This window comes from Paroedura picta, chromosome 1 (assembly GCF_049243985.1).
Source record: "Paroedura picta isolate Pp20150507F chromosome 1, Ppicta_v3.0, whole genome shotgun sequence".
In the NCBI taxonomy this organism is placed as follows: domain Eukaryota; kingdom Metazoa; phylum Chordata; class Lepidosauria; order Squamata; family Gekkonidae; genus Paroedura; species Paroedura picta.
Window position 1 is genome coordinate 143237139 of NC_135369.1, and position 20433 is coordinate 143257571.

Below are 20433 nucleotides of genomic sequence, written 5' to 3' on the forward strand. Positions count from 1 at the left end.
CATTTATGCATGACATTGGCCCAGCCCCCTCATGGCTCTGGCCCGCTTTGCGGTCTCTGATGAAATGTGTCTCCTGTGGGGACACAAGAAATGGCAGAGTGTGCTACTCCACCGCAAAGCATTGACAGCGGCCCAGTGTGGCCACTGCTGTGCATAATTGGTCCAAGTGACTGAGTGTGTGCAGCGACTCCAAGATTTGAATATCTGAATATTTGTCTTGGCTCACATCTGAACAATCAACAGAAGAGAACAGGTAACCTTTCTAAGGTTCTCGTCTGTTGATTGTTCATTGTGAACCTTTCTTTTTTTGTACTGTAATTCCATTGGCTCACATCTGTACATACTTTGCATCATTCAGTTACTGTAAACTTGATCACTGCCAGCTGAGCATTTAAACAGATCCAGTAGAAAGTATTGTGTGAATAGGAGAGTAACAAATGAATCCATTAAATAAAACTTACCTGATTCTTTTATTTTAGAAAAAATATATTTGTATTTGTTTACCACCCCTCCTGGTTCTAGTTGGCTCGTAGTGATTTACATAAAAGTCTAAAAAGTCTAAAACCTTCATATAAAACAATACATACAACAAACTGGATGGTGACAAAACTCAATCTGACATCCCCACTCCCACCCCAATACCCATTCACAAAGTCAACGACCAACCAGGAGATGATTACTGATGATAACTGGCCAAACAGGCCTATATATGGGGAGGGAGCTGTTCTTACTAGCCCAGCCTCAACCAAACACCTGGTGGAAGAGCTTCATTTTGCAGGCCCTGCACAACGCTGATTTTCATCTTCACTTTTACATTTATTGGAAAAGCACCTCCATTTTTTACTGGACTTTTGACTATGCTCTTAAAATTTGTCCTTTATAATCCAATCTTGTACACTGGAAGTACATCAGTCCCTGAAGTCTAAATATTATGGCCTTCATGGAAATATGCAGACTTCTCAAGTCAACAAGGAAGCTCCTGGGCCTTGGAAACAAAGACAGTGTATAATCCCTGAACATGTCTGAGTATAATCAAAGTCTGCAAAGATCTTGCAACAGGTATAAGCTAAAGTTTAGGTAGATTCCTTAAATATAAAATATCATCACTTAATAGGCTTTTGAGAAATCCCCATGCCCTTGGGGAAGGGGAATTCCCGTGCTCAGCTCCTCTTTCCCACCACTTCTCTGATCAGTGCTGGAGGAAAATGCCATTAATGAGAATGCTAGTGCTAATTAAACAGTCTGTAGTTGAGATACGCTTGTGTCTGCTGAAGTTCCTGAAAAGCCACTGACAATCACAGTTGACAATATGAACCTAGATGTATCAATTACTGTTTTATTATAAGACTAGCTTCAAAGCCCATTTGTAATAATAGGCTTTGAAAGCCCCCCCCCCAGCGCCGAGCACACCCAGTGCCCCAGGGAGGCTGCAGGTGTGCTTAGCAGCCGTGGGGAGACCATCCCTGGCCCCTCCCCCTCCACCAAGACCGTGGCTGGCCTGGGGCCTACGGAGCACATCCGCCTTCTCTGCGAGGTGGCAGGTGCGCTCCCCAGCCCCCCTCCGCCCACCGAGACCGCGGCTTCTCTGTGGCCCCGGGGAAGCCATTCCCCGGGCCCGGGCCTGTAGGTCCCAGGGAGGTGCACGCCACTAACCTGATGTCCTTCTCTGCGAGCGGCCAAGAGTGAAGTGATGGCGGCAGCCCACAACGCTCCCTGTGGAGGGGGGGCAGAGCTGGCCTGTCCAGGTGAGGGCCCAATCAGAAGGCGCTTTGTGCCTTCCAATTGGGCCCTCACCCAGAGTGGCCCCGCCCACTCTCTGCCCACAACAGCCTTAACTAAATATGATACTGCTCCCTGAGCAGTTTAAAGATAGCTTCCTAAGATCCAGTGACATTAGCTCATACTTTTCAAGATAGTATGAGGTGATGCAGTGAGACTACTTTATGACAAATGATGATTCGAAAATTGCATCCACCTTTTCCTGTGTTAACAATCAAGTTAGTACAAATTAAGTGAAATATTATGCAAATTGTAAAATCATAGGACAAGGATGTGAAAAATGCAGTTTTCTCCCATGTTTTCATACATTTACTCACTCTGTCTTTTAAAAGTACAACTTGTGTTAAAAAAAGAAGCAGTTGCTTAAATGTTCAGTTATATTTTTCTTGTATTATAATAGAAATATCAAGACTATTACTGAGGATAAAGAGGAGTTCAAAACCTACTTTGCAATTTTTTGCTAGAGTTTTCTCCACCATGGGCATGTCTCCTTGGCATGAAAGGTGATGGCTGAGGCAGAGGTAGTGAGGATTCATCATGTGTCTGCAGCTTATACCAATGTGGTTCATCATCTAAAAGTGCCGTCTCCAGCTCAATAAGGATCTGCGGGAAATGTACCCAAGTTCATCTTAGGTTAAAATTAAGAGACCACCAAACACCTTTGAAATACCTTAAGAGTACTACATTTATTTAACAAATTCAACATGTTATCACCTCGCCAAGAAAGTCACTTTCTTCTTCTTGAACTCTTGGCTGATCCCAGACAGTGATTTCTAACATCCGTTCTCTAAAATCTCTACGGTGCACATGGGAATAAAGAAACGCTTGGTTCCATTTTGGTTCTAAGCTTTTCTTTACTGTTTTGGTCCTTCTTTTACTTTTATCACTGAAACAGAAGATATCACTGTAAATTAACAAGCAGAAAGCAAGTTATATATTGCCAATTTCACTCCTTAAGTTTAATGGTGTTGCTGGGATCTCAAGTGCAGAGCAAAAATCCTTGTGCTGTGGTGGCAGAAGTGGCCAATTATTATTTTTAAAAAATCTCCACAGCTAATCAAATCTCCAGAGGCCAATCAGAAGCATTGTAGGGCCAAAGCCCCACCTGGCCCCATCCCACTTGGTGGGTGCCAGGCAGGGGCACCATGAAAACTATGAACATGTTGTTGGGGACCACTGGAATAGACCATGCTAGCTTCATGTGCTTTTGTTCTGCCTGCAAAGTGAGGGGAGAAACCTCAGCTGACTGGTGGCCTTGCTACTCAGTCATATAGCAGTGCTGCCAGTCCAAAATCAGGTAGCTTCCGAAGTGGGAAGAGGACATACAGGATAACAAAATACTATAAAAGATTCACTGGCAGGTGAAATGTCTTACTTCTCTTAATGCAAAAATTAAGAAAGATGTTATCCTCAGATAATTTAGTGTATAAAATCCTAAGTATTAAGTGCTTCATACAAAAGCTATAAACACTGGGAAATGGTGCCACGAAGATAACATCATAAACTTGGAGAGAATAGGAGCATGGGAAGAGAGCTGGTAAGTGCAGTGCAGTCATTGAAGTAGTCAATTTAGAGCAAGGAAACATGGGCTCAAATCCTTTCTTGACTATGGGCCCGTCATTGTCTCTCAGCTTTACTCACTTTAGAAGAAGAAGAGTTGGTTCTTATATGCCTGAAGGGATCTCAAAGTGGCTTACATTCTCCTTCCCTTTCCTCTCCCCACAACTGACACCCTGTGAGGTGGGTGAGGCTGAGAGAGCTCTGACATTACAGCTCAGTCAGAACAGCTTTATCAGTGCTGTGGCGAGCCCAAGGTCACCCAGCTGGCTGCATGTGGGGGAGCGCAGAATCAAACCCAGCTCGCCAGATTCGAAGTCCACACTCCTAACCGCTACACCAAGCTGGCTCTTTCCAGGTTTGTGATGATAAAAAAGGATGGAGAAAACTAAGTTCATCATCTTGGGCCCTTTGAAGAAAGGGTGGGCTAAAAATGGTCTCATAAAGACAAAGAGTATTAGGAAGTAAAAGAAGATAATGTGGGAAGGAAAGATATCACAAAAAGGTCCATAATTATTGGGTCACTTCAGCAACTACAGGCATTAACTAGTTTTCTGTGACTAGTAAATAGTCTTGTATTTTTCTTTATTAGATATGTTTTACATACTTATGTTTCACCCTGTATTTCTTGCATTCTGTAGCCCCTTGATCCTGCAATTTGTTATTTTATCCATGTCTTCTACATAACATGATCACATAACAATGTTCCACTTATTCTATATGAAGAAGTGGGCTCAAGTCTGTGAAAGTTTATGATGGGATAAAATTTGGTAGTCTAAGAAGCCAAAAGACCTCTTGTTTATATTTAAAAAAAATCAAATTAACACAATTACACCACTGGAATTATTGTCCAGATATGCAGTAATTTTCAATACTATGGGACAGATACAATTTCAATTCTTGCCCCCCCTACACACCTTGATTCAGAAATAAATTCTGTTCATTTGAGTCTCACTTGGTGATTTCAACAACACACATGAGTAAGCTAGAGCAGGGGTAGTCAACCTGTCGTCCTCCAGATTTCCATGGACTACAATTCCCATGAGCTCCTGCCAGCGTTTGCTGGCAGGGGCTCATGGGAATTGTAGTCCATGAATATCTGGAGGACCACAGGTTGACTACCCCTGAGCTAGAGGACATTACCTAATTACCAGTATATTCATGACTATTTTTATGGCTCATGTGCAACCAAAGGTTCTTATATACATAAAGAAGTAAAAATCTAATAGGGCATTCACTTTGCTCACTCAGTAAGGAATACATCTCATCTGAAATATTACCTTCTATCAGGAAGGAAATACATTTTCACATAAGGATTCCTTGGTCGTCCATCTATTCTAGGTGGCAGATCTGTTGCTTGAAGAACATTCACTATTAACTGATGTCCCACTTTGTCATACCATAGCTTAACCTATCGTAAATTATAAATAACTGTGTATGAATAATGGACATGAATTTATTTGGATTAATAACGTATTCTATCCTGCAGATTTGGGATAAAAACAATGTTCATTTTAAGAAAGCAAAAAAGTTACATTTAAATGCCCCTTTCCACTTATGCCTCATCATGAAATACTCTGCCAAAATGAAAATTCCATCCTTCCACACAAGATATTTAGTCATTAATGAACATGGTTACAAAATGCGAATATTGTCTATAAAATGTGAATGGAAATATTTTGTGCATATAGTTTAAGTTGCATGTATGTCAGCTAGGGTTGCTATTCCCCAGTTGAGAGCTAGGGATTCCCCAGTTTTGCATGTCTCCCCGTGGTTCAGGGTTTTAAGAAACCAGGGGGAAATTCCTCCCCAGGCTCACTTTTGCCAAGTTCCTCAATTGCTCTTTGCTAACCTCCTCTAGGGATGCTGCCACACTTGCTTTTGTAGGGTTGTGCATACGAGATACAAAGCCAAGGCTCCCTTCCCTCAATTGGATGAGGTCTCCTCTCCTCCTTTGGAGAGAGAATGTGTGGATTAGAAAGAACAAGCTGGAATCCTGTCCATGGCACCTTTAATTAAGTTTTAATTCAGGGTGCAGCCAGTAAAATGGAATCCAGATACTCTGGGCCCGGGACACACTCCACCCATCAGAGCTTTTCACAATTATTATAGGGCCACTGGTTAAGATATAAACTTCTATGTGCACCTAAAGTTCTTCAGAGGGGGGAGGATTCTTCTGATAAACATGCTTTATATCAAGAGAGCCTTGCTCTGCTGTTTACTTTGAGATTTGATCTCTCTCTGTCCTCTCCTTCTCTCTCCCACACACACACACACACGAGAGAGAGAGAGAGAGAGAGAGAGAGAGAGAGAGAGAGAGAGAGAGAGAGAGAGAGAGAGAGAGAGAGAGAGAGAGAGAGAGAGAGAGAGAGAGAGAGATGCTGGCATTACCCATGGACTTGACAACCCTATTGTCAACTCAAAAATACAACACAATCTCCTCTGTTTGGCATTTGATCCAAATGGGTTCTCTCCAGCAGAAACTCTGTTCCCATTTATCCTGGCACTCTCTGGTGCATTTTACTGCACTCTCACATGTGAAAATAAACAACTGCCATGGTTTTAGGGTCCATACACATAACAACCCCTTCCAGAACTATAAACAAAAAAGCCTGGAAGCAGATAAAATATGTATCCTCTGCACTTACAGAAAGTTGACCAGGTAGGACTTGTGGTGCATCTTTTAAAGCTCCAGGGCTAGTAGGGGAAATAACAGAAATTGACGGCCGTTCCATTTTTTGAGATTCAAAGGAGCTAGAACCTGTAAAGATGGTGGAAAGCCAGATATTTAAAGCTGGATATATCACAACCCATTGTATACTACCACTGTCACTTTATTCACTTGATGGCCACTGAACCAACCACTCAAACACATCAACCAATTATTTCACCATGAACATTATAAAGGAAACTAGACTGTCTTACCTATTGATTACTACTACTACTACTACTACTACTACTACTACTACTACTGACATGAAAAAGAAACATAGTACCTTCCCTTTTTATCCTATTTTCCATAGCTGCAAAAAAAATTTTACATGGAAGACAGGAACAATAATAGGAGGATAGGAGGGAGAAAATTAAAACATTTCAAAAATCTAAATGTTCACATTACATTCTCAAATATTCTAAATATATTTTAATTTTCAACAAAATATTTGATTTTGAACAGAAGGAAAAATAAAGGAAATCAAGCAAAGAATGGCTCAGGAAGCGTGTTACTCTCTACGTCCATTTTCAATGTCATTACACTGTATTCAAATTACCACTGAAAAAGGTAGAGGAAGAGAGTTACTTCCTCCAAGAATAAACTCTATTGCAGGTGGGAAACTATGATTTCTTTTATTATTGTTTGGGGAGGGACTGGGGCTCAGCGGTACAGCATCTTTGTTAGATATGGATGGTCCCAGGTCAAAGCAGCCAGTAATTTTGGGGAATGTTTAAGATTTAGTTTGCAGGCATGTCACAATCTAGTGGTGGGATCACATTGTATTAGTTCCAAGAATTCCTTTGAAATGTGGGATGATCCAGGAAGTGGTAAACTGTGGTGTCACCAAATGCTATATATTTCAAATGCCATGTTTTGCATAATTCACTACTGTTGTTCACTGCTGTATTAACTTCAATGGGTGCTGTTGCATGTCACCCAGACAGCTTCTAGTGGTATGAATCAACAACGGATAGTATCAAAGTTATGAGGCTTTCACACACTATGTTAAAAGCAGTTATATACAAAAACAGTGCTAACTACTCTCCTGCATTCATAAGGGTTCATACCAGTTATATCTAGTTTTACTGAATGAACACATAGGGACAGAGTATTGTTTTGAGTCAACTGCAGACAGGAATTAAGTAAATACTCACTAGACTCCAGTGGAGGATGAGACGTCTCGGGAATCCTTGGAATGTCACTAAAAGGTACATATATAGAGAACAATGAGAAAATCCTGAACTGCTTCTCTATAGAACGTCAGACCAGTGGTCCATCTGGTATAGCATTTTGGTTGCCAACCAAATGCCCTTGAAAATCTGCATGTTTATGGCCTTTGGACATGGCAGGATATTTATTCATGATGGTTTAAGAGCAACTGATGGAGCTGTTCTCCATCAGTCTCTCAGATCTCCTTTTAAACTCAATTAATTTGCTTCTGGTGGTAGCAAATTCAAAAAGTTAATTCTTTACTAAATGAAGAAATATTTCCTTTTGCCTGTCTTGAACTTACTTCATTTAGTAAAGAATTATCAACTTTGCTGAATGTGCATATTATGTGAGAAGCAGAAAAAAATCACTGCATCAACTTTTCCCAACGTACACATCTCTTGTACTTCCCTAGTCTTGTTTCTCTAAATTAACCCCTGCCCTGGCTTTTTAGCCTTCTCTTATAGGGAAAGTACTCCAACTCCTTGATTATTCTGCTTGTACTTTTTATAGCATTTCAAAGGGCTTTTTGAAATATGGTAACCAGACCTGTATACAGTATTCCAAATATTGCCATACAACATAGATCAATACTAGGTGGATGTTTTCCTCCTACTCTTTCCCTAGTTATCACTACACGGAACCTTCCATTTCTGCAGCAACACACTATCAAGTACAAATTTGGTAAATGAACAAATAATAACAAATACATTTACAAAATTTTCCTAGTCAGTCACCACTAGCTTCATGTAATATTTATGTTTTTGTACCAGTATATACCTTTTTACATTTACTCACCTTGAGCCACATTACAACAAACACACAATCTAGTTTTCAAGGACACACAAGTTGTTAATACTTAATTCTTACTAATAACATTCTAGAAGGGTGAAACCTTCATGCAAATCCTTGAAGAATCCCAGAGATAAATTATTTACACAGCCTTGTGGAACATATTGGCAGAGTTCAGATGGAAAGCTAAACCATGATAAGCCACTACAATCAGGGGTAGTCAAACTGCGGCCCTCCAGATGTCCAAGGACTACAATTCCCATGAGCCCCTGCCAGCAAATGCTGGCAGGAGCTCATGGGAATTGTAGTCCATGGACATCTGGAGGGCCGCAGTTTGACTACCCCTGCACTACATAAACAAATCTTACACTTATGCACTCCCTCTTCCTCCTCTCCCTATGTAGTTAAAGCCAATTAAGTCTAGTCAGCATCTTTTGAAAAAAAGTGTCAGTATCGACATGCGATTCCACCAATTCTTCCCTGATGCTGGTACTTAGTGCCAATGACACACACACACACACACAAAATCCCTGCTCCCAATTTTGCACAAACGATAGTTTGATATTACTGCATGGATTTCTATTTGTGCTACCCTAGCAAACTAGAATGCCAAACAATAGCACTTGAGCATCAGACTCATTCATATACTGTCAGCTCTGATTTGGAGTTACATCTGAACCGTACCATTTTTGCTTTTATTTTAATTAACCTCTGAGTCCATTAGAGAACATTTATGATAAAAGTCACCACTTGTATGGGATATGAGTGAAATAAAGTCACAATACCACAGTACTTAAAATTATTATTATATACCAACATCAGTTTCAATATAAACAACATAATAATAATAATATTGTGGTAAGAGATTCCACAATATTACTACAATTACAAACAGGAGGAGGTGGGTTGGACAGGAGAAAGGTGAGGACTATGCATCTAGCTATGGATGCTGGCAAATGTTTAGAATGACACAAATTGTACAACTCACTAGAAGGGTTTATATACACATCTGAAGGAATTTGCTGAATGAAATCGGTGAAAAAGTCTTACAGTAAGAAAAAGACATACTACCCTGAAATTAATACAGCATATTCTCTCTCAGTCCAGAAATTCAGCTGTCATCATACAGTCTGCCTTGCACCTGGGTGGGAGTGAGCAAAGGTGTAGGAAGATGCTAGGCAGCTGTGCATCTTGTCCACTTTTAACGGAGGGGCCTATGCTACCATCTGAGGCTCTACTCCATCTTTGGGTTGCTGTCCAAGGAACATTGAGGGATGAGCCCAGGAACATTCCCTCTGGTCAATGCTGATCTTTTAAAGGATAGGCAAAGGTGGCTGGGCCACTATCCCCACTCCAATGTTTCCATGTCATCCTTCCTTCCTGATTGGTCTCCACTGGAAGTATAAACACATGTACTTACACATGTAAGCAGACCTGAATTGTTTAGTTCAATCCTATCTGAAATAAGAACTTACTACAGAGGATTCAATAATGGCGAGAGAACTTGCTAAGCCTTTGGTAGGCATCGTATTGCCTGATGTGGTCCAGTGTATGCAGGGTTGCACCATGAACCATGCTTCTATAACCTTGTGGTTGGATTACTACAACATGCTCTACATGGGGCTCCCCTTGAAGAAACTGCAAATGCTCTTAGAATCATAGAATCATAGAGTTGGAAGGGGCCATACAGGCCATCTAGTCCAACCCCCTGCTCAACGCAGGATCAGCCCTAAGCATCCTAAAGCATCCAAGAAAATGAATGTGACAGTCTGACTATTGTCAGGAGCTAGCCACTAGGAACATATATGGCTCATTTTAAAACAGCTTAATGGGTTTCTACTTCGATTCCAAGTTCTAAAGTTATTTTCAGCAATCTGTTAGTTACTCCACACACACACGCGCGCACACACACACACTTCATGTGGCCCACCTGCCATTGATAAGAGCTCAGGCCTTTATTTATTTTTGTTTGTTCATTTATGTATGTTTATTTATGTTTCTTGGACTGGCCATCTCGGGGTGGCATACAACAGGAGCTAACATTGGTTGCATGAAAAAAAACAGTTAAAATGTTATGCTAAAAATTAAAAGTTAACAAAATTTAAATCCCAAAATATCAGCACTGATTGTTATTAAATTCTGGTCTGCTGGTAATGCATTAATGTAAGGAGGCAATATAGGTGGGGAAGGAGGCCCAATTAGCTGTTTTGATGTACTTTCTGCTGGCTTCAACCATAAGCCTGGCAGAAGAGCTCCGTCATGCAGGCCCTGTGAAACATAGTGAGTTCCAACAGGGCTCTGATCTCTCCTGGAAGAGCATTCTACTAGGTGGGAACCAGGGCTGAAAAGGCTGTGGTTGAGGTCAAGCATATTTCCTTGTGGCCAGGGACCATCAGCCAGTTGGCATTGGCTGTCTGTACCACTCTCTGGGGAACGTATTCATAAATCTATTCATTCATGTTTCTGTAAAGAGGTAAGGGAGATCCTCCCCAGAAATCTTCAGGAGGTACTGCAAAGCCCACCTGTTTGCCAGGGCTTTTGGGGAGCTCTGATTTGACAGGTATTTTTTAGTCCGTGGGGGAAGAGATCTGGGGTTTGTTATTTTATTTTTGGATTTAATCTGAAAATGATTTTAACTATTATTCTAAGCTGAATTGAGCCATGGAAAAAGGCAGGATATATGTGCTCTAATAAATAATAAAATATGGGTCCTGTACCTTGACAGTGGGGTCAATTCAGCTGGCTTTTCTCCTCAGTCTTGCCCAGCTTCCCACTTCACTAGAGACTCTGTCATACAGGGCATTGTCCATGATTCCTCCCCCCCCTTTCCTCAAGAGAAAAACTGCTACACCTACCCTCAAGTTTCCTGGACAAAAAATATCTTGCCACTATGGTGGATGCCTTGGTACTATCTGGATTAGACTTCTGCAATGTGCTCTATTTTTTAATTTATTCAATTTTTTAAAAAAGTCATAACCAACCAAAGGATGTGGTGGTAATTTACAACAGAATATTGCAGCCAGAATTCTGGAGTGGGCTATAGGGAGCATATAACCTCAGCCTCATTCTACTACACTGGCTCCCAGTCAGTTTCTGAGACCCATTCAGGAGGTTGGTACTGAACTTAAATCCCCACACAGCTTGGAACAAACATCCTTTAAGTAATACCAGCTCCCATATAACCAATCTTCCCTCTTTAGTCATTTTCAGGGGTCCTTCTTGGTTGCTGTTGCTATCTGCCCCTAAATGGATAGCATCCCTATAAAGCATTTTCTAAGATGTTTACCTCAAGGAATTCCCTTCCAAGGGGGTGTCATTTGCCTCCCTCTTCTGACAGTGGGTGAAGATTTACCTGTTTCATATCACATTCCCTCACTGACTATGCTTCCTGTTTATGTGTTTCATTTGTTTGTTTGTTTTAAGCAAAATATAAATTTTAAAAGTATATCATAAAGAATCAGGACTGTCTTTATTTCCTTATATTGGTTCATTATGCATGGAGTGGACAGTCCACATTCAGGGTGGAATGGTGGCAGCTAAAATCACCAATTATGCACGCCGCAGGCGGCAACTGGGCGCAGAGTCAACGTATGCCGCCGAAAAAGCCGCGTCAGCGAGTTGCGGAAGAAAGTGGAGCTTCCTGGGACCAGGGCGCAACCAGAAGCGGCTCCAGAGTATCTGCGTGCATAATCGGATACTCTGGGTTTTGCCGCCATTGCATTCCATCCCGTGCATAATTGGTTTGCTTCGCTTCTTCCTCCTCCTCACTCTCCATGCCACCGTTTCAGCGGCCGTGCATAATAGGCCATTGTCTATTTTAGCTGCAATTCTCATACGTGGCTGCACAACTTTCATTCATGATTTCAGCATGATTTTCCAATCCAATTCCAATCCAAATTCTGCAGAGGAATACTGAGTGGCACTGCTTAAAACTTGTTCTACTTCAGTTTTTAAAAGTACGAATGTGTGTTTATGGCAGCAATGGATTATGAAACACAATTAAACAGGAAATTTGTTCTCTGATTCTTTCAGATTATTTAGATCTACATGAAACTGTTTTTTTTAATCTATATTTAGCATCGCACACTTTCAAAAGTGCACATCAATGCTGCACATTTATTACTTACCCTATGGGCCGGGAAACAATAATTTCAACTTGAGGTTCTGATTTGGATTCTAAAATAATGTTGTAAACTTCTTCATTTGTAGCTCCTGGAAGGGATTTTCCATTCCATTCTAGAACTTCATCACCTTGAATTCAGAAAGATGACAGAGTTTGTTTACTTTTTGCTGTTTCATATACGCACGTGGATATACAAAACCAAACACAAATAGAAAATATTATTTTCTTTCCTTGGCTTGGTATGTGAACCCACAGAGATAGCAATACCTGAGTTTTAAACCAAGATTTAGCACGGCTTATTTTCACTACAATTCTGTTGAAACCATGAACATTAAAGAATATTCTTAGGTGGGTAGCTGCATGGGTCTGAAGCAGCAGAAAAAAGTTCAAATCCAGTTTTATTCAAAGTATATATACTTTTGTGTACATGCACATTTTGTCAGATATACTGAAATGGAAGTTGCCAGTCCACACATATACAAAGAGAGGAGAAGTCCCTGCATCTGCTATGTTGTATGTTAATTTGCTGCTCATACTCTACCTATATGTATGGACTGGCAACTTCCATTTCAATGTCTCTGAAGCAGTGTGCATGCACACGGAAGCGAATATATCTTGAATAAAACTTTGTTAGTCTTAAAGTAAAGTGACCAGATTTTAAAATTGGCAAAGCGGGACACCATTGATCAGGGGGGTGTCCGTGGCCCCCACGCGCCACGGACCTCAGGCCGTGGGCTGCCCGCCCGCCTGCCAGCTCGGGCTTCCCGCCGTTCCCCTCTCCCCTGTACCTTGGCAGCTGCAGTTCTTTGTGAGGACGATCCAGGACAAGTCCAAAGCGCTCCTTGCGAAGGAGGGCCGCCAGGCTGAGCGCCGAACACCCCCCCCCCCGCAGGAGCAATGAAGAGCGCCTGAGGGCCCCCGCTGGCCCCTCTTGGGCTATCCCAGGAAGGGGGTGAGGGAGGCGCAGCAGTGGCCTGCTGGAAGTGTGGACAGGCCCTGCGTCTCCTTGCGTGGCAGCACAAGCCAGCTCCCCTCCCCGCCGTGGGACTCACCCAGGAAAGGAGGCAGTTAAACCAGCGGGCAGGTGCCCTACAGGGGGGTGGAGCCACACGAGAGTCCGAGAAAGCCACCCTCGTGTTGGTTTCCTTCACCATGTTCCCTTCCCTGTTCACCATGTTCCCTTCGCTCTCAGGGAGCGCTCTTCTCGGCAGGACTTTTTAATACCATGATGGGATGCGGGACAATTCATTTAAAAGCCAGAATCGGGACGGATGGGCAGCTTATCTTAAAGGTGTTACTGGACATAAACCTTTTGCTATAGGATATTCTGGGAAGTTAAGCCCACAGCTTTCCATTGTAATAAAATCAGATTGTATTATAAAAATTCAAGTTCAAGCACTCTTCCTCAGATTTGCACTCAAAAGCTCATGCCTTGAATAAATCTGCCTTGGTCTTAAAGGTGCTACTGGACTCTGATTTTATTGTGCTACTTCAGATACTCATTTGAAGCTTTTTACTGGTCCACTTCACTATTTTCCTGTAAAAAGTCCTGGAATTAGAAATGATTTCCCTTGGAGAAAATGGCAGCTTCAGAGGGAAGACTCTATGGTATAACCTAAATTCTAGGTGAAATCCTTCCCTGAATGCTCCCTCCATGTTTCTGGATTTCCAGCAATTTCCCAGGCTAGAGTTGGTAACCCTAGTTCCAAAATTTCCTTCTGCATAAAAGAAAGTGTTCCCAAATGCAGCAGCTACCATTACTCACAGGTCACTGACTGCAGGTCTCCATTTTTCTTCTGTCCACAAGACTTGGGGAGACAAGGCTGTGGTGGGAGAAGGCTGGCCCAGGACACCCATATAAGAAAGTGTTTCCCAGGGGGTGGCACCCTTCTCCTACTCCTTGGCTCCAGTTAGCTTTCCACCTGCCCACCCTATATTCTATCTTGTTATTTAATTTGCTACATCTCACTTGTGTTCAATTTTTTATTTGGTTGCATCTTTATCTGTTGCAGCTGGCAGTTATGCTCGTGGGGGGTGAATCCTTTGAGGCGAATCTTGGGCGCTGGCCTCTGCCAGGGTTGGGGGACTCCATAAGAGGCTGGGTGCATGCTGAGCTGTGGCACTTCCTTGGCTGGGGAGGAGGCTGCCTTGCTTTACAGGTAACTAGGGGAGCCCCAATAGAGGCTGAAATGTGCAGGGCTCCTGCTACATGCCACTTCCTATTTGCACGGTAGGCTTAGGTGGTCTGAGGGAGATTGACCTGTATGTTGCTTGGTCCCTGTGAATGGCTTGCTGGTTTGTGTGGCTTCCTTGCAGTCGGCTGTCCAAAACACCCAAATCAAAACAAGGGCCTATAGGCAAATTTCTACATCTGTTGTGGAGGGTCCCATGTATATCCATGCTAAGTTGCCCCTTCTTCTGAAATGTATAGAGATCCCTACTCACTTAGATCACTGAATGGTCTGGTGTTAATTTTTTTCAATTATGCTATTCATTACAAAACAGTATTTATATCATTTTCCCCCTTTTTGATATATTCTTTTCATTTGTTCTCTCATATATAAAAAGCCACATAGATTACTTTATTGCATATTAGTGCTAATATTTAAGCTAATGTAATTTTGCATTATTTTCACAGACAATCTATGCAGTGGAACCATCACGTTAGACTAAAAGATTTCTGCAAAAGAATGTTGTACACATACAAAATGTTAATATAACGCACAGGATAATAATAATAATAACACAGGGTATCCCAATACTAGGAGAAAAGATAATTTCAAGCCATGTAAGTTACCTGCTCTGAGATGTCCCACCACATCAGCCAAGCTACCTTTCTTTACTTTGGTAATGAAGGCACCAAGTCGTCCTAAATCAGTCATTTTTCCTCCTACAACCTGAACAATAAATGTATCAATTCTCAGAACACACAAAAAAACTATATTTTAAGAAATATAATTGGGAACAATTAGTTAATCACAAGCACTTAATACACCGAATCATAATATGAAACACACACCGTGCCTAAGCCAAAGTAAAGATTGTCAACCAAGTTTCAATTTTATATTGCTTATAAGAAGACTAATCTAGGGAATATTTATTTCAGCCAGCATGTGCACGTTGCCAGTCATTTCATAAATATTTTGTTTGAACCCAAAGATGGCATTATGCAGAGAGAAGGTACTTCTAGTTGCATACTGAGAAGTTGCAGGTGTCCTCTGGGCATTTGGGGCCAATTTTCAGAGGACATAGGGGCTACTGGAAATCAGTAACAGCCCATCTAAGAAAAAAACAGTGCTTAAAAATGCTTACAGCTGATTCCTACTGGCAAATACATCTGTACAGTTGTTATTTTTGATACCTACAATGGCAAACTGTATTCTTATTACTGCCTCATCCAGCATAAAGAAAACAATGCCACTGATGAATATTATAGTACTGCAGACTCTACCTAGGCTCAGATAATATTTGCAGAACGTGGAGGGAAAAGAGGAGGGGATCCTTGGCTATTGGCCACTTGAGAGCAAGATGGCAAGGTGAACTAGGACACTTCAACAAAATGAGTATACAAAGCTGACTTTAAGGACCATACTGTGTGATACATAATAGGCCCAACATGTCAGTTCATGAATGCATGACCAGATTCATAGTCAAGCATACATGGGGAGATGGGCTCATCTTCAATTTATAAAACACTCTGCATTCCTCCCTACTCCACAGATTTTGGTATGCTGCTGAAGGGGTAGAATATAAAGATAATAACATGGACTATGAGTTAATTTTACTCTTTGGGAAACAGGAAACTGCATACTGGTTTAACTTCCTGTCTTTTGCTACTTCTAGTCTGTACAACAAAACAGCAACTATGTGAAAGAGGCATAATGGTTCTCACTAAGACCCATTATGCACGGGGGTTTTAGCGCACATTCGGGGTGGAATGGCGGCGACTAAAATCACGGATAACGCACGGAGCCGGCTGGAACCGGCTGCAGCTTCGTGCATGCCGCCGAAAAAGCCGCGTCAGTGAAACGCGGAAGAAAGCGCAGCTTCCGGGTGAGCGGGGCGCAACCAGAAGCGGCGCCCGGATCGGCGCGTGCATAATCGGTTACTCTGGGTTTTGCCGCCGTCGCGCCCCGCCCCGTGTATAACCGGTATGCTTCCCCCTCCGCGTTTTCCATGTGACCCGAAATCGCCGTTTCAGCGGCCGTGCATAATGGGCCTAAATGTATTAAAATGTTAGATTACTACAGGAAGGGCAGAATGAATTGAGGGCAAAATATCCATTATACTTACTTTTAGTCCCAGTAATGCACCCGAGTCCTTTGGCATGGTTGTTCTCTTGTTGAGAATAACACGTCCAATTAGGCGATCTCCTTCTTTAGATGGCTGCCACGTTACAGGGTGCTATTTTTTAAAAAAATCATGAGATGCACAAAAGTGGAGATCTCTTCCGGTTTCGTATATATCTAGTTTGTGAAACACCTGCATTGTGGCAGAGATAAGTTCGACCTACCTTTTCGAATCCATTACTTAATTCAATGTTTTCTTCTTCTTACACTGTAAAACTAATGTGCATCTATCTAGTTATTTATTAGCAGATTCATAGCTTCTTTGAATAGTTACTTAATTATAAATGTTTGCTGCCTGAAGCATTAAAAATACCCTCAACATATTATGTTGAGCTTAGATTAGAAAATATGAAAATACAGGCTACAGTATTTGTGACCTGCTATACAGAAGACATATGGGCCTGTGCAGGGATTTGTTGGCTCTACTTTTTGGTGCTTGTCAAGAAATACAAAACTAGGAACTACTTAATTTCCAGCATAATGTTTTCACGGCTTGTAGGTCTCATTCAGCCTAACAGATTCTAACCTGGGTAGTGTGAAGTTTTTTTAAAGGTTTTTAACATATGTAAACATATGACTATCATTTCTAATTCCATCAACTTTTTGTCGTTAAATATTTACTGTGTAATGCCTACCCCAATAAATGCCTGATTCCTTATCACTAAACTTAATTTTTTCTGTTATTACCACTTTGAGAGGCGATCACTTAAAGCTAGGAACAAAATACTATCAATGTGGTAAAATTATTTATTTTGATTACAGTGAAAAGAATAATCTAATTTTAGCATATCAAGAAAACCAATTAGAACAGGGTCTAGCCAGTTACCACAACAAAAAAATGCTAAACAACTTAATATTGTATTCTATGCACCCAGTCCTATTTTCCTTATTTCTTACCGAACTAATAGGGGATGTCTCCCTACTGTGCCACGTGGCAGGATCCAGCCAGTAATAATCCAAGTCACCTGGAAGATACATGAATGGAAAGAAACGTGTAATCTCTCATACTAATAAAGTTGTATGAATGTGTCTTATCTGTAGGCATATATCTAAATTTAAGTAGTTTTCTGAAGCAAATGCATTAAAGACTAAGTTTCTTAGTTTAGAAATAATAAAATATACAGTTCCTTTCCCAAGTGGAGCTCTTGCATTGGGGGACGGGGAATCCACATTAGCTGGCTTTATTTTTAGCAGTGGGATGGGCTGCTTGACCCGCTAATAAGATTTCTGGGGACAAACTGATTTTTAGAGTTTCAAGATCCTGATATTATAGTCCAAAATAATTTCACATCGGGTGAAAACTCCAATCCAATTCCGAATTTCTAATCCAATACTGTTTTCTCTAGCTAGCTTTTCTGGAAGCAAACCATTTCTTGCTGAAATCTCTTTTGCTGAAGGTGACTGTTTAAGTAAGGATCTATTAAATGTACACTATTTGTATGTCCATAATGTACCTCATTTCACTGTGTGAACTTCCAGCTCCTAGCTGGTATGAATCTGAGTACACATGCTTGCTTAAGTGTTCTCTGGAACAGCTGCTAATGTAAGCAATTGTAAATAACTTAGTACAAAAACATACTATAATCATCCACTTCATACTTCTTTCAAGGAAACTGATCCTTTAGGGCTACCCTGTTCTTCTTACCATTCTGGGAACATGATAGAAGAAGAGCTGGTTTTCACTACCCCAAGGGGTCCCAAAGCAGATTACAAACACCTCTTCCTTCCTCTCCCCACAACAGACACCTTGTGAGGTAGGTGGGGCTGAGAGAGCTCTAAGAGAACTGCTCTATAAGAGCTGCTATAAAAGAACTGTGAGTAGTCTAAGGTCTAGCCCAAAGACATCAAGGTCCACAGCAGTTACTTTTCATGGTCAAAGGAACCTTGTTGTGAAACAGCAAAAAATGCACATGTGGCTAATAATATTAATGAATTGTTAATAGTAATTAAAAAGTAATGTTGCCTTGATTAATAGAGTGAAAGCTGGAATGGTCAGAAAACGTATAACAGAAGACAAGGAGGTGAAAAGTATGTACAGAAAAGATAGATGAAATACATGATGGGACAAAAAAGTGAATGACTATACTCAAGTGACTCACAGAGGAAGTGAGGCACTGAAGAAATAAGGAATGTAGGAAACCTAGTAAAAAGTACAGGGGTTTATTGTTGTATGTCATTGTTGTATGTCAGTGTTGTGGTGAGCCCAAGGTCATCCTGATCCCATCAAAAAGGGATCAGGATAAACTACCAAATACATTTTTAAAAGTTTTAGAAAAGCTATTTAAATATACGATGACAGCGGCTAGAATTATATATGCGGAGAAATGGAAGTCTGACATTTGTTCAAGAATAGAAGAATGGGACAATAAATCGGCTATGTGTGCAGTAATGGTGAAACTAACTTCATATTTGAAAAAAATAATTACTTTTGATGTCTGAGAAGAAAATGAAAGTTTATTATGAAAGCCAAAGAAAATTCAGAATTTAAATTTACTCCAGCATATAAGATTCAGAAGTCAATTTAAAATATTATATAAGTAAACATAGTATCTGTTGAAGAATGAAAGCAAAATTGAAATATAAAAGTATAAATGAAACTGAATTTGAATAATAATATCTCTGATCTTCAATTTGCTTTCTTTTTATAAATAGAAGAAGAGTTGGTTCTTATATGCCGCTTTACTCTACCCAAAGGAGTCTCAAATCAGTTTACAATCCCCTTCCCATTCCTCTCCCCACAACAGACACCCTGTGAGGTAGGTGAGGCTGAGAGAGCCCTGATATTCCTGCTCGGTCAGAGCAGTTTTCTCAGTGTTGTGGTGAGCCCAAGGTCACCCAGCTGGTTGCATGTGAGGGAGCGCAGATTCAAACCCGGCTCACCAGATTATAAATTTGCACTCCTAACTACTACACCAAGCTGGCTCTCAAATATAAGCTATTTAATGGATTTTATTTTAATGTATATTATATTATCAGATTATCTGATGAGGTGTGTGATACGGCAGTGGTCCCCAACCTTTTTCAGGGTGGGGACCGGTGGCAGCAGGGAGGGCGATTGCCTGGCCGTGCATGTGCGCATGCGCCATGCGCAGCTGAAAACGCACATGTGCAACACTTTCATGCATGAGCGAAAGTACCGCGCATGCACGGCCCGCCCGCGCATGCGCATTGCATGTGCGCGGCCCTGCTTCCCTCTCCCCCCCCTCCCACAGTAAGAAGCTTGCTGGGCCGCAAGCTTGCGGCCTGGGAAGTTTCTTACTGCGGGGGGGAGGGCGGGGAGAGGGAGCCGTGGCCCGGTGGTTGGGGACCACCGTGTACAGGATATATAGTAAGGATAAAAATAATAATATAAAGGCAAAACAGGTTGGTTATAATAGCTGAAATAAGGATTATTGTAAAAACTAGAGGCAAAGCCCATTGCACCCAGGAATACAATGGGTGCTAGCACATATACCTGCACTGTGACCTTCCTGGGTTTTGCCCCCCCCCCACTCAAGCTCGAGATCCAGTGTGGTGAAGTGGTTAAAGAGTAGCAACTTCTAATCTCAAAAGCTGGGTTTGATCCCTGACTCCACCTCCATAGGCAGCCAGCTGCGTTGCCAACTTCCAGGTGGGGGCATGGAAACCTCCAGGAAGATGAAAGAGAACGAAACAGAGAAAGGAGAGAAAGAAAGAAGGCGAAGGGAAGAGAGAAGGGAAGGAAGGCATCATAATAACGAAATGTATAAACCCCCTTTTCCTTTCTGTACCTTCCTATATGTCTACTATATTTTTATTTCTCTTTTAAAAATAATTTTTAAATGATTAGGATCATGCTCACTATCCTCCCCACATGTATGTGAAGTGCTTTCAATATTATAAATCACATTATTATTATTATTATTATTATTATTATTATTATTATTATTATT

The 20433-nt window shown here is 41.3% G+C and overlaps 1 protein-coding gene across 49 annotated transcripts in view; it reads right to left on the bottom strand.

Annotated features, from left to right (window-relative positions):
- RIMS1 (regulating synaptic membrane exocytosis 1) overlaps nt 1–20433 on the bottom strand; it is a 354394-nt gene that overhangs the window by 130764 nt on the left and 203197 nt on the right. For 46 of the 49 annotated variants that reach the window (XR_013226078.1, XM_077307073.1, XM_077306856.1 and 43 more), the window contains 9 exons: nt 17420–17487; nt 16467–16577; nt 14971–15070; nt 12178–12301; nt 7204–7250; nt 5985–6097; nt 4617–4747; nt 2494–2665; nt 2226–2382 (listed from right to left, as the gene is read on the bottom strand). Coding sequence is in view for 48 of the 49 variants with exons in the window: in XM_077307073.1 (XP_077163188.1) it covers nt 2226–2382; nt 2494–2665; nt 4617–4747; nt 5985–6097; nt 7204–7250; nt 12178–12301; nt 14971–15070; nt 16467–16577; nt 17420–17487 (1023 nt within the window). In the remaining variant the exon portion in view is untranslated. Of the gene's footprint in view, nt 1–2225; nt 2383–2493; nt 2666–4616; nt 4748–5984; nt 6098–7203; nt 7251–12177; nt 12302–14970; nt 15071–16466; nt 16578–17419; nt 17501–20433 lie in introns of those variants that run through there. The other 3 variants (XM_077307217.1, XM_077307223.1, XM_077307167.1) reach the window with 1 other exon arrangement.